The sequence below is a fragment of the Lepisosteus platostomus genome, chromosome 3 (genome assembly GCF_059453375.1).
Source record: "Lepisosteus platostomus isolate fLepPlt1 chromosome 3, fLepPlt1.hap1, whole genome shotgun sequence".
Taxonomy (NCBI): Eukaryota; Metazoa; Chordata; class Actinopteri; order Semionotiformes; family Lepisosteidae; genus Lepisosteus; species Lepisosteus platostomus.
This window is the reverse complement of record NC_142613.1, coordinates 72,530,965-72,545,034: the sequence shown is the minus strand read 5'-3', so window position 1 is coordinate 72,545,034 and position 14,070 is coordinate 72,530,965. Positions and strand designations below refer to the sequence as shown.

General features: G+C 41.9%; 1 protein-coding gene across 3 annotated transcripts in view; it reads left to right on the top strand.

Moving 5' to 3' along the window:
- The first annotated feature begins 94 nt into the window (after window positions 1-94).
- The window catches only part of LOC148675423 (gamma-aminobutyric acid receptor subunit rho-2), a 34,524-nt gene continuing 20,548 nt past the window's right edge, over window positions 95-14,070 (top strand). Inside the window, exons 1-2 of one of the 3 annotated variants that reach the window (XM_088626765.1) lie at window positions 95-4,025; window positions 6,427-6,533. In XM_088626765.1, the coding sequence (XP_088482891.1) occupies window positions 3,901-4,025; window positions 6,427-6,533 (232 nt within the window). In that variant the 5' untranslated portion in view covers window positions 95-3,900. Of the gene's footprint in view, window positions 4,026-6,426; window positions 6,534-10,834; window positions 11,862-13,782; window positions 13,806-14,070 lie in introns of those variants that run through there. The other 2 variants (XM_088626766.1, XM_088626769.1) reach the window with 2 other exon arrangements.

Here is a 14,070-nt window from a genome sequence, read left to right as displayed (position 1 = left end):
TTAAACGTCGGCAAAAGAAAAGCATACCCATAACAGAAATATGGCCTACTTAACAGTTTTTCAGTTATATTCCATTACATTGTAATGTTACTACATTTCAGTCACTTACAAACAGTTTCATTCACATCAGGCTTGTTATTTCAGAAACCCAACATGATTAAGAGAAAAACTACAATTTTTACTTTTATAGTATAAAGTATATTAATTATATGTGCCCTTTTCAGCAATAGTTCAGGTGGGCAGCTGCATCAGCATGCGTAGGCTGCAAAGGGACAAGTAATAGGTTTATTCCATGCTAAAAAAGAGAAGAAAGAAAACACAACGTTTCGGCCATGGAGCCTTCTTCAGGTGTGAGCTGAAGAAGGCTCCACGGCCGAAACGTGTTGTCTTTCTTCTCTTTTCAGCAGGGAATAAACCTATCACTTGTCCCTTTTTAGCAATAGTTGGTTTACAATAATGCTGGCCTCTGGTTAAATCGCAGTTCAGGTCACCCTTGAGAAATGGCAGTGTAGGTTTGGATTTGCAATGGAAAAACTATGAATGTGATGATCAGTGCTGTCCCAGAGAATATCAGTGGTATTTATTTCTGCAACCCACATGAGTGCATTTAAACCCGGATTTTATAGAGCAGGTAAAAACATAATAGAAGGTTACAAATTAACTGAAACCGTCTAGCCAATGTGGAAGTGAGTAGTTAATTGATCCAAGAATCTCACGGCCATTTCTTGAAAGGAGCCAGGTATCGGCTTCAACAAAATGTTGGGTATCTTACTGTATGCTCCCACAAGCCTTTGGGTAAAGAAGTGCCACTTGTTCTACATCTTAGTGCTAATTCAACACTCCCAGATCCTTCTTTTGAGGATTTGCCTCAGTTTGGTGCTGGTATAAAGCCCACGGTGGCCAAAGGTTGTTTCTGCTTTTTACTGGGAACCCTGGGAGCAGTTGTGAAGATCTGGTATCCTTAAACAGTCAAGAGCAGGTGTCATAACCCAGCTTTCGACTGCAGGTCCACCATAATTGCTTTTGTATAGCGCTTATCACCCTAGCAAATGTCCCAAACATCCCCCAAGCACTTCACATACAGGAGGGGACCCACTTCGGCCGCCATTATCTACCAACATCCACCCAACAAAGCAGATCAGGTAGAGGAGGAAATGTAGGTTGTCCCGATTGTGCAAGCCTAATGCAGAATTCAGCCAGGACACCAAGGTTAACACCTCTGCTCAGGCAAATAGTGCCATTGGATCTTTAATGACCAAGTCATTATGACTTCAGTTTATGGTCTTATCCAAAGGACAGCACAGTGTCCACTAGCACCATTGTTAAACAGGTTTTGGAAATTCTTTCTTCAGAAGTCTCCTGTCCCTGTACAAACCAGTCCCGGCCTCTCGCAGCTTCTGAGGTTTAAAGAGATCACAACAGAAGGTTACAAATCATGAATGTGATGACCAGTGCTGCCCCAGAGACCCAGATAACTACCAGACATTGTGATGTTGCGCTCTGTCCACATCGTGAGTTTTGCAACAGCGAGGAGCCTGATCTAAACAGTTTGAGGATTTTACTCTTCTCGGCTTCCTGCAAGCAATGGTGTACAAAGGCCAGGACTGTCCCCTGATGACACACCTTAAACGCATTTGGTATAATTAGAGAAGTTAACCTCACAACTATCGGCATCCTCTCACTGCTGACGGGCTGACTGATAATTGTATAATGTAGCGTGCTGTTCACTAAGTGGAGCCTAGTGCTGTGATCTCTGAAAAGCTCAGTAATGTGTACACCAACAATATGGTGTTAAAATGTGTGTGTCTGCTTGTATGGTGTCTTTTGCTGCTAACTTTAGAGCAGATTTTAGTCTGGAGTAGAAAGTTTAGAGAATCACCTTGTGGATTAGCCTGCTTATTCACAGTTTGTCTAACTGTTGCTTAGGTTAATTATTAGTTACTCTGTGGCATAGCTGTCATACAGTAGCAATACAGGATTGTAAATCCCAGGTTTCTGTAAATCATGTATCTACAGATGCTGTTTACTAGCCATTATTTACAGAGAGAAAAGAGTTAAAACATTATTACAGTATTTCTGAATTAGGATCCTGTAGGCCATTAAAACAATTGACTTTTTTCCTCCTAGTCATCTATACATTTTATTTTTTAAAGACCAGATATTATACTGTCCTGTGGTCCCTTGTGGATCAGTAAAATCCACAAAGCAATACTGTATATGAAGCAACCCCCTCCAAGACATACACTCTCACTTCAACATTGCTTTGTGTTTCACTCCCACTGGGCATTAATCTGTTCACATGCAGCACCTTCATTTCATATGGCTGAAAATGCTGTACAGTCGAATAAAGTGTGATTAGAAAATACACCGGTTTTCAGTATTTTTCAGTATATTCTGAAATGTTACTCATCTTACATTGGTGGGGCAAGTGTTCCTATTCCTGATTCCCACAAAAAAAAAAAACCTTTACTAGGACGATCTCCCTTACATAACCAGTAGGCAAAATGATGGGCTCATCTGCACAGATTTCTGAAATGCAACTAAGAGAGAACAAATCACCATTAACTATTAATGCTTGAAAATGTAATCGGCTCCGGAGGAGTTTAAATACATTTTTTTTCATTCTGTTATATACTCGTCTTGAAGGCATGTCATCGTTTCAGCTGTTGCTGTAGCACATATTTTGTGCTTAAGTTAAGTTTAGTAGTATATTGCTTCTAGTCTAAACAGCCCTAATCTCTTCCTAGAATATAGTACGCCAATTAAAACAGAAGTCAAATCCATGCTTCAGTGCAGCTAGCACATCATTAAAGTTTAATTGATACCAGCACATTGAAAGAAAATGGGTTTTGAAACTAAAGTTACTATGCTGAACACGTTGACCAACGAAATTGCTGAAGAAACGGAATTGAGATAGAAAAATAGCAGATTTCATAGAAACATTGTGTTCCGAAGTCTCACTGACAACTGTTTTCGACATCAAATGAGCCATGGCAAAAGATAACCACAATGTGGGCAACAGTAAAGAGCAAAATACAGCTGAAGTTATATAACAGAATGCCCAGGTTATGTACAACTGAGATTGACAGTATTTTAATGACAGAGTTGAAACAATAAAATAGCAAAATGTGTCATAAATGTACAGAATGTGTGTGCGTTTAGAAGGAAAGAGCCAATTAATATTTGCATTGTGTTGGCTGATCTAAAGACAACATAACCCCTGAAAGATGTTCCTTGAAATGACAAAAGGTTTTATCTTAAAAAACGTAAATCTGTTTGCGGAACAAAAACCGTGATACGGTCCCACAGACACAAATTAGGTACAATGAAGCTTTAGGAAAATACATATTTTCCATTCACCAATATTATTTATTTAATTTGCAATTCTTGTTACAAGAATTACAAGACATTCCCTTGTCGTGATGCGTTCAATACTAAGCCATATGTCTTGACAGACCTTCCCGTTGTAAAGGTGGTATTGAATTCACACTTTTTACCCACTGCCAAATGTTTGTGATGGATACGTACAGTATGTACGCACAATGCAGTGTGTGAACACAATCCCATCCCTGCATCTAAGCCAGTTGTGTAAACTCTAAGCTTACTACACACAGCTCAGCGTTATCGCGACCCTACGAGCGGGGTGCTCTGCTCTGAATCACCGCAAACATCTGTACGACGGCGAACCAATCAGAAAACAAGCACGATAAAGCCGCTTGGAGTCGAAAACATATCAGTCTCCGATATTTAATCAACCCGCAGAGAGCTTTCCCGTAGCGATGACGGGCGCGGCGCTTCCTCGGTTCTGGCGAGAAAGATGATCCAGTGCGCACTCCTTCGCGGCGCAGGACTAATGAAAGGGGTTTCTGAGCTTATTCGCGGATTTTTAAGCATGCACTCATGATGCCTTATTTTGAAAAACTACTTTTTCTACTTTTTTGTCTGATCCTCATCGGTGAGTGCCGAAAGCACAGGACAAGGAGAAGGAGATGGACGGGAGCCGTGGAGCCGCATAAGCATGGCTCGTAAGTGGCGATTTTTTTCCCCAAGAACGGGTTTTCAAAACGCTATAATTTCAGCAGCTGGAGTCATTTGTTAATACTAGTTACTATGAAGGCATTTCCCAAATATCCAGGGTTTTTTCAAAGATCGGTTCCCGCGTTGCACGGCTGGCAGCAGCTTTTATTTGTACTTAGCAATAAAGTTATTTTGAGAATGGCCGCTAATATACAGTATACTTCGTTAACCGTACAATTTACCTGCAGTCCAGTTACATACAGCACTGCTTGTATGTTATGTTGGGAACTGGTGTATCGCTCATGATGGCAAGAATACATATAACTTTATACGGTACCTGGAATAAGCGAACACACGCTCCGTTTGCGGATACCGGATCCTCTTTCGGCATATTTTTATTCGTCTTTATGCCTGTCTGAATTCCGCCCGTTATCCGTGTAAATAGCAGGCGATTTAGTTGTTTTTTTTTCATACTGCCAAACGCGTACAACTGGCATTGCTCGACACAGACTGAGCCACTAAGGGCACTCGGAGCAGACGCGACATCACCTCCACAGGTGATTCTCTCACCTTTAGCTCAGCGACAGGTGGGCTGTATTGCCGACGTGAGGGTGTCTACTCCACGTGTATCCGGCGGTTTTAAAGCCACACTTGATATAGTAATTTGGGATAGGGCGATCCTAGTTGTTTTACATTACTGTGCGATTGATTTGTTCGACAGGTAATCTTCGTTTTAACTTCTCAGTTACCTATACATTGAAGAAAACGTTTTGTTTGCGCTAAATAGATATCCGCTATTTTTGCAAAGCCATCTTGGCAATCGATATTTCTTGATTTGTTTACATGTATCTCACCTCGTGTCTTAATCAAATTCCATTCAGAAGATCCTAGCATTTTTACGACTGAGTATTTTTACAGATCTGTGTTTTTTTCCTGTAAATGCCTAACAGGCAAATAAAGTGATTCGATTACCGTTAGATCAGAAAATAAAACGTTTTACATTTTCTCCCATATCGTATCATAGGATATTTTTAAATGTAACAATCAGTATCACCATCTTTATTGACAATAATATCGCTGTTGCTTGTGCTGCTGCATTTGGAACTGGTCTCCTCAAGCAGTCGAAATGTTATTTATTGAATGTTATTTACTGTATGTTAGGAACTATAAGGATGGGGCCAGACTAGCCCATGTTCAGGACTTAAATATGGAAGTTTGGAGAAAGCAAGCATGTTTCTAAATGTGTTCAAAGCTCTTTTTAAATGGTACGTTTCTTTGAAATTTTAATTTTATGTGGAAACTGATGGACAAAATTGTCCCCCAAAATGCCTTAGAGCCTTTGTTTAGCAAAATAGCTAAATATTAGAGTTAATATTCCGAAAAAGAGCTGTGCTTTATCTGAATCCAGCGACGTCCTTGAATTACGTATAAACTGCCTGTTCCCAGTGCGGAATCGCGATGAGAGAGCTCTTGGAAGTGGGTTTATTGAGGTGCTTTTGCAGCGGTTTGTTAAAACAACCTCACGCCTGATATGTAGGGTTCATATCCAGTAATCATACAGTTATTACTGTAATAGCTACAGCAATTTAATACCAGATATATAAAACATACACCCCCAGGTCAGAGTTATTATCACTTAGATCTTTTTGCATTGCATGAAGAATATGAACATTGGTCCCATCTTCCGTTCAAATGCGTTAAAAAACAACCCTTAAAGACTGCCCTGGATCACAGCAGAGCTTACAGAATGGATTGCCTTGTGCAACCTGATTCTCAAAATGAACCCGAAACACTGCCTGTAAATTTGCCATAACAAGGTCCAGTGTCCATCAGAACCCTTTGATATTACCCCACTATTAGAAGGCTACAATGGCACGAGATTCAAGGTCTTCCCTTGGATCAGCTGCAGTAGGGAAAAGGAGAAGATGTTGCACACTGACCGTGAGGAGAGCTGTGTGGTATTGTGGTAAATCCAAATTCCAAATCAGGGGCTGCTGTTTTTCTGTGCCATTTCCTCTCTTTAATGATCCAGTGCTTACCAGACTGTATATTTGTGGAAGGGGAACCTTCTGATGATCCGGGTTTTAAAATGAGATCTTACTGTAAGTTTCACTGAAGTGAAGCGCAGAAATAGAGAGTTAGAGCATCACAACTCTGCTGGCATATCGCCTGCGACAGAGTATCGCTGTAAAATGTGTAGGTCTTCACCACACACTGAGCATCAACACAGCAAGTGAGCGAGTGGCTTGCTCGTTGAGACGAGCACCACGCTCTTTTACAGCTCACCCTGCAAGGTCCCAGCCCAAGCTGGTAGTTTCTCAAAGGTGGCTGTGCACTTCTCAGAGCTGCGCTGTCAGCACGGCCCGGGGTCGAAATCACGAGGAACACACGGGTGTTGTGTTTTTGCAGTCCTCTGTCGAAGAAGACACAAGACGTGACCAAAACGCGAAAAGTGAAGACGGACCACCTGCTCCGCGTAGACGATCACGATTTTACAATGAGACCAGCATTTGCAGGTAATGATTCAAATACCTTTTGTAAATGTGCGATTTTGCACTGAAGTGGTGCCTGGAGCTCCTCTTGATACACCTGTATACAGTATCAACCACTCAACAGTTTGTTTCACTGTGTTACTCGCAGTGTCCCCTGGCCTTTATCAATCATGGCCTCCTAATAATCCCCATCTGTGAACTGGCTTCATCACTCTGCTCTCCTCCTCACTGATAGCTGGTGTGTGGTGAGCGTACTGGTACACTATGGCTGCTGTCACATCATCCAGGTGGGGCTGCACACTGGTGGTGGTGGAGGGGAGACCCCATTACCTGTAAAGTGCTTTGAGTGGAGTGTCCAGAAAAATGCTTTATAAGTGTAAGGAATTATTATTAATTATTATCCAGGTGGGGGCTGCACATTGGTGGTGGTGGTGAGGGGGAGTAGAATTTTTTGAGTGGAGTGTCCAGAAAAAGCATTATTATTATTATTATTATTATTATTATTGTTGTTGTTGTTGTTAAATTATGTCTAATCTAATTGGTGAAGTAATTTTCTGTCTCATATTCATAACGTGGTGGTTTGGGATTCCTTATTATTGAAAAATCACAAAGCACTAGTGAAGTAATGGATCAGATGTTCAGAACACCACCATCAATATCTGGGACTCAAAAGCACTGAATGATACAGGGAGTTTGCCTTACTGTCATGGGGTCGGGTTAATGGTCTTGCCTCACAGATGTTTTAGTTTCTTGGGCTTGATACTGGCCTGGGGCACCTCCCTTCCTCTATGTAGAGCTGGCATGTTCTCCCCATTGCTGCTTAGGCATTCTACCAGTGTCCTCACACCAGCCAAAGACGTGCCATCAGGGTTGATGGAGGACTCACAGTTGTCCCCTGAATATGTGTGTGTCCTGTGATGGCCTGTCCCGGGTGTATCCTGCCTTGTGCCTGTGGTGCGCTGGGTTAATCTCCACCTGTATCACACTAAACTGTCAGTGAAAATGGGTTAAGGCTGTGTGGGATAAAGTAAAGAACGTTGTCTTGGGGATTGAGCGATAGGAATTGTACTTTCTAGGAGTGCTGCCGTTTGTTAACCACAAAAGGGTTGAATATTGCGCCCTCTAGAGTACATGACTCAAAACTACGGGACATAGGTTTTGTGTTTTATCTGATATATACTGAAGAAAAAAACAAAGCAAAATGTGTTTATCAAATTCACAATTAATTTATGAACAGTTTATTACTTAATCGTTTTAATTCACCAGTAATGGTGTGTGTTGCCTATGCAGAACAACAAGGATATCCAAAGAAATTCCTGCTCATTTTCTGCTTTGATTTTACATTTCCGTACAAGAAAGGACATAATTATAGATTTTCATGGATTATTCTGTATTGATCATTATACAACAAACATAATTGTGGTTTCTTAAAATAAAGCTGTTTTTAACCTTTTATTCAGAGTATTGTTTTTAGTAATTTTTGTGTTTAGCTTTTTAGTAAAATGGCCAGTCCTCGCTGTTTTTGACATACTGTGTTAGCTCTGGATAAGATTAATGATCAAGTTGTCATCAATAAGAGCCATAATAAATCTTGTATTAAAGTAGAATAGCACAAATGTTTATGTTGTTAAAGACCTGTCTGCAAACACTCCTTTGTAATATATTGTACTGTATATAAATATCAACATAGTTTTCCTGCATGGAACAATTCTTTCTAATTTTTAAGTGGAGACTTAGTATGCATTTCTCTTAGTACACAGAAGATAAAAGAGCTCATATTCTGTAGCTACTGTATGTAATGTAATTATTTTGGAACTTTATTACTGACTTCAGTGTATGGACCTGGTGCCGTGTTCAGATTTTTTCACCATACTCAGATTTGTCTCAGTTCTGCATTATTTCTGTTTGCTTTCCAAATTGTCCCTGATGTGATTGTGTGCATATATCCATCTGCGTCTGTGTGTCTGCCCTGCAACGGACTGGCGTCCTGTCCAAGGCGTATCCTGCCTTGCGCCTGTTGCTTGCCCTGGATCAGCCGCCACCCTGAATTGGTTTGTTTTCCGCGACACGACCATTACTAAAATGAGTGTAATAAGAAATGGCCAGTAAACCTACTGCTGCGGAGATCTGTGGGGGCGGGAAATCTGCGCATTAATAGATTGAAGTTGAAGGCAGAATGATGACAGCTTAGCACTGCTGCAGGACGCAAACATATACACACTTCTACTGTCCAAAGTCACGCCATAATTCGGACTCTTTCGCTGTTTCTCTCGAAGTGGTTAGCTCTTTGTGTTTCTGCTTTTTGTAGAGGTTATGTACACTGTTTTCATCACCTTAGATACAGCAACCTGTCCTGTTAGTCCTCATCCTGGCACTTTGTGTGTTCATACAGTATGTAACAAGCACACCACTCTTTTTGACCGTTATTTCAAACAGGCATAACTATTCACAAAACGCAACAAATAGAATTTGTAGGGGTACTTCATGTGACTGATTGTCGACTGTAATAGCTACAGCAATTTAATACCAGATATATAAAACATACACCCCCAGGTCAGGGAATACCCTGCACGACTGTTTTCTTTCTGAAAAGGCTTTCTTTGCACAAGGAATTCCAAAAGTCTTGGAATGGTTGTTTTATAAGGTCATTGTCTATCCAAAAGACTGTATGTCCTGATAAAGGTTTGTAAAAACTGAAAAGTCCCAATTTGTTTTTTTGAGTAGACAAAGTTGATTTTGCTATATTTTCTGGCAATGTAATCAACAAAATGACAACCAGGAATTATTTTTTTTAATTTACTGTTTCAAGCAAATCAAATAGCATTATAGCTGTTATTGAGCCATGAAAAATTCAACAAAGTAGCAAATTTCAAAATAGCAAATAGAAAAAACTCATAATCAAAAATAGTAGTTTTGCCACAGACCAGACTTCATTTAAGACAATGGTATATAACCTTTATATAATAACTGCAAACATGGCTTTTATAATATTAATCCTTTACACCTATAATGTCATCTTCATTTCTTGGCTAATACAACACATTCTCCCTGTAAGAATGAGAAAGACTATTGGTATAATGATAGCTTAAGGGAACAACAAGATATAAGACAATAAGACAAACCAAAAATGATGATGACTGTGCTCCAAAAATAACTGCCTGTTCATAAATAACGTTGTAGAGCCAGCATGCATGTAGTGACGCTAAAGCTATGTGAGACTACAGTACATTATTGTGTTCTCTACCGATAGGAAAGTGTTTTCCCCACACTAACAGTCAGATCATATGAATACCACAGTGTGGTTATGTTTATTATTGTTTTGATGCTCTGTGCAAGTTTGTGTCTTCCAAATATAAAGGCAGTATTCACACAAGCTCCAGGGAACGTAGCCTGGATCTCCTTTCTCCCAGCACGTGCTCTTGATGAAAAGATGTGCTGTTGTCTGCTTATAGCACAGTGGTTTTCATCCAGGGGACTGGTGAACCGTATGGGGGATATGTTGATGTGCTTTTATGGTTTTAAGAATAGTATTGATTAGAATGATTTAGAGTAACTGTGTCTGCACCAGATTAAGTATTTGAACTGGACACCCAAACTGAAAGTATGAGTAAGAAAGCTACAACATGTAAATGGTTACAAAGAGACCCCCCAACCTAAGAAAATTGGATTGTTATTGTTTCAGAGATTTATGAAATGGAAAAAAGTTACCTTTCAGTTAAGACTCCAGAAGAAAGTTTCTGAGAGATACTGGGAGAGGTGGCTTATTTCTAGAACCTAATGAGAATTACTTTGCGCCTTACGCCCTCTGTACAGGTGCAAACGTATGATACACAACAGACTTTATACTCATTCATATTTGTAATACGTGAGGTTTTGAGATGACTGGCAACTCTTTTTCTTTCTGGTTACCTTTTGTATGTCAATAAAAAAACATAAGTTAATCAACAATAAAAGTAATTTCTTGAGAACAGGTCCACAAGCAGGAAAGTGCCAAAGACCCTTGCTGTATCAGACTAGTGGCAGCAGGGACGGAGCCAACAAATCTGACTGTCCCTTGCCGCACAGCCCAGCATGTGCAGTGCACAGGTGTTCAGGTACTGTACTTGCTGTGGTTTGCCGTTTTGTAAAATTACACAGCTACACACAGCGTGTACACAGTTGGGACACCTGAGGATGCCAAGGAATGGATATATACAATACTGACTGAGTCCTGGCCAAAAACATGCAAGAAGGACAAAGATAATCCTCCTGTGTGATTTCAGTGCTAGAGCAGGGCCTGACCTGTATCTCTGATGGGGGCTGGACTCTCTCAATATGCATTTCCAGAATGGAAGGAATGTCTCGTACTGACAGGCTCAAAGAACTGATGCTTTTTTAACCTTAAACACAGAAGACTACAATGGGACTTAAATTAGATTGTTTTCATCTTAAAAGGCATTGACACAGTGAACTCAGCAGATTTCTTTCCAATCAACAGTGAAACACGAACCGGAGGGCGTAAATGGACACTACAAAGAGGTACAGAATTACCACAATCTCCCAGGAAACAACTCCTTTTAAATGCTTGGAGCTCCCGAACTGCAGTGGAGGACATAGGAGACTCAGGTTTCCATTTCTTCCTTGATTCTGATAAATACTGAATCAACTTTATTCTTCATAAACAACACAACTCTCGCCACTCTCTGAGCTGTAAAATGTGTTTTGCTATTTAATGGAAGTTTATAAATCAGGATGTAGGCTGAGTCAAAGATAATATAAGCAGTCCATCATAAATTCACATTTGGGAACATAAACAGACATCTTTTGATAATCTATTGTAAATGCTGTAGTAACAAATGCAATATGCCAAGTGTCTGTTTACCGTCCGTGTGAAATTCGATGAGGATAAAGAGCGGATTTAATTGCTTAAGTGGCTGGATTGTGCAGCTTCACTGTTTTTGTTGTCTCTGTTCTCTGGTGATCATTCGGTTTCCTTTCATGAGCGGCTGTCCCTTCAGGGCGGGTCACGGCAGCGACTGACATCACCCTCAGCCCCGGCCGCGCCCGCGGGGCCGGCAGCCGCACACACGGGGCATGAGGCGCGCAAAGCGCTTTTCTGGATTTCGCTTTCCCGTTAAGCTCTAAGCAGCGCGACGCGTCGGAATTCGGCAAACCATCTGGGCCATGGCCGGCTCTGCAGCTGACTTCTGTGCCGGGAGATTAGGCCAGCGGGAGTTTTTGATGACTGCTTAGATTAATGCGCGCAACAGCCCCCTGACTCATGTGACCACGCGGCAGCTGTTGGCCCAGGCCAGGTGCCCCGCCTGCACAGAGGGGAATCGTGTGCAGTAGCATTAAGGCGATTTGCTGGAAGTAAGTAAATAAAAAAAAAGCCGTGTCTGGTTTGTAGATTTTACCTTATTCAGCACTGAGGAGAGCTGTGGCCCGGCCTTCTCTCAACCTGCGAAACTGCAGCGCTGGCGGTGGAGTGTGTAATCCAGTTTCGATATTCAGACCTTATTTGACGGGTCTGGGATAGGGTCTCTCCGCTAAGGAATTTCCCAATTCATTCCCCTGCAATACAGTGTCCAGGTCAGCAAGGTCAACAAGAACAAGCTCTTCATTTCACTGTAGCCATTTCTTCAATTTTATTAGCAGCCATATCACTCTGCAACTCACAGCTGGCAGCCCACTGGAGCTCAGCAGGTGTGAGCCTGGTCAGTACCTGGAGGGGAGACCTCCTGGGAAAAACTAAGGCTGCTGCTGAAAGAGGTGTTAGTGAGGCCAGCAGGGGGCGCTCACCCTGCGGTCCATGTGGGTCCTAATGCCCCAGTATAGTGACGGGGACACTTTACTGTAAACAGGCGCCGTCCTTTGGATGAGACGTAAAACCGAGGTCCTGACTCTCTGTGGTCATTAAAAATCCCAGGGCGTTTCTCGAAAAGAGTAGGGGTGTAACCCTAGTGCCCTGGCCAAATGTCCCATTGGCCCTTACCAATCATGGCCTCCTAATAATCCCCATCTATGAATTGGCTACATCACTCTGCTCTCCTCCCCACTGATAACTGATGTGTGGGGAGTGTACTGGTACACTATGGCTGCCGTCGCATCATCCAGGTGGGGCTGAGCACTGGTGGTGGTGGAGGGGATCCCCATTACCTGTAAATGGCTTTGAGTGGAGTGTCCAGAAAAGCGCTATATAAGTGTAAGCAATTATTATTATTATTATTATTATTATTATTAACAACCTGCATGCTACTAAGTACTAGGATGGACTGGAATGTGCAGGAGCCAAGTGATTGCTCTTTTCTTCGTTTTTTAATATAACTGCACTCACACTGGGGAAGTAAAGCGTATTGTTCCAAAAAGTCTGCACAGTACTTTGAGAGAAATACTGTACATTTGTTTTTCGTTTCCATGACAGAGAAACAGGCAGATAGTGTATTAGACAGCATGTGAATTACCGTCATCCTCAAAGCTTGGTCATTCTTGTATTTGCTCTGGCAGCTGGTTGTCCAGCAGCACTTGGGTCATGTGGTTACGGAGCAGAAAACAGAAACTCCCAGTGGGAGGAATGAAACCCCTGGGGTTCCAGACCAAGTGGTTGGTATCCCTCCTGGCACTTAGTGGTACACAAATCATAATAGATCACAAACAGTCTCCGTAAGGCTAAGAGCTGGGATTCTGTCGTGCTGGGTCTGTCGACAGGGTTATCTGGGCAAAGTAACAGGTTTCCTGAGTCTGCCAGCTTGCGTCTGGTGCTCCAGATTCAGATGTCACAGGCAGTCGGTCAGGACACGCGTGTTCAGAGTCAGATCCCAGTGCCAGGATCCAGGCAATGGGAAAACAGAAAGCTGGGAAAGTGTGTAACACTGACCAGGAGAAGCAGTTAAGGTCCATGTTTTATCTGACGCACTCTGGACGTTGGCATCCCCGTTAGTATTCAGATCAATTCAATTCAAGCTTTATTATCCCCTGGGGGAAGTTTGTTTTATGGCAGAGTGCAACACAACAGTACAACAGAGACGGACAGCTACTGTAACGCCATTAAAGAATGGGACACAGGAGTGTTTTCGGAAATAAGAGATACAGTGTCTGCCCTCTCTGTTTTCACTCCATTAACCATCTCCCAGTCCGAAGAAATGTGTTACCTTGAACGTACTGTATACAAATGGAGAATTTCTCTTTCATTAGAATATATCATTTTAACTTCTATTTCATTTTAGTGTGTTTGCGAGTGAGATCGCAGAGCCACTACCCCGGGGCGCACAGCGCTGTCTCCCAGATGGGAGGAGTGTAAAGCTCACAGTGCTGATGGTGAGCCACTCGCACTATAATGCTCTTAGCCTTCTTTACCATCCTATGTTGTAGAGAGCATTCAGGCTGACCAAGGCTAAAACAAACAGACTAAAGAAATAGGTCTTGACTCTTGATTTAAAGGCTGAGTGTAGGGGCACGTTTTGGGAGGTTATTCCACAATTTAGGGTAGATAAAGTCTCATAATCCTACTTGCTATCCTATGAACACTTCCCCATTTCAAGCTGTAATTGTGAGTTCACTCCCTTCTACTTTCCCTGAAGTA